The following is a 447-nucleotide window of genomic DNA, read 5'->3' as shown; positions in this document are numbered from 1 at the left end:
CCGGGTTCACCGCGCGGCTGGAGAAGCTGGTGGACAAGAGCACCAAGGGCAAACACGTCAAGGTCTCCAACTCGGGACGCTTCAAGGAGAAGAAGAAGGTGAGGGCGACGCTGGCCGAGCACCCCAACCTCTGCGCCGGCGGCGAGCAGGAGGAGAAATGACCCGGATCGATGTCACCACCCGGGAATGCCGCCCATGGGGATTCAGAAGGGGAAGTGACTGGTGTTGATTGAAGGGACAAGCACAGACCCTGTTTAACTGCAGCCACCGGGCTTGCAGCACCCCAGGGGCAGAGGGAGGACTGGGAATCAGAGCCAGGCGCTGCCCATCCCTCCTGCGCTGGAGGAGCCCCCCGAGCACTGACTGGTTCATACTGGGATGATGATGCTCACGCTGATTGCTCGCCACGGAGCAGCGGAGCCCGTCGCTCCCCCAGTTCTACCACAG

At 62.9% G+C, this 447-nt stretch overlaps 1 protein-coding gene across 1 annotated transcript; it reads left to right on the top strand.

Annotated features, from left to right (window-relative positions):
- Nucleotides 1-3: 3 nt before the first annotated feature.
- On the top strand, nt 4-161 carry PRR15L (proline rich 15-like; the record flags this gene model as incomplete). Its single annotated transcript, XM_010022485.1, has 1 exon — nt 4-161. A coding segment is annotated over one exon (158 nt), but the record flags the coding sequence as incomplete, so codon positions are not given.
- Between the last annotated feature and the right edge of the window lie 286 nt (nt 162-447).

This window comes from Nestor notabilis, unplaced genomic scaffold (assembly GCF_000696875.1).
Source record: "Nestor notabilis isolate BGI_N333 unplaced genomic scaffold, ASM69687v1 scaffold29559, whole genome shotgun sequence".
NCBI classification, from domain to species: domain Eukaryota; kingdom Metazoa; phylum Chordata; class Aves; order Psittaciformes; family Psittacidae; genus Nestor; species Nestor notabilis.
This window is presented reverse-complemented; position numbering and strand designations above follow the sequence as displayed.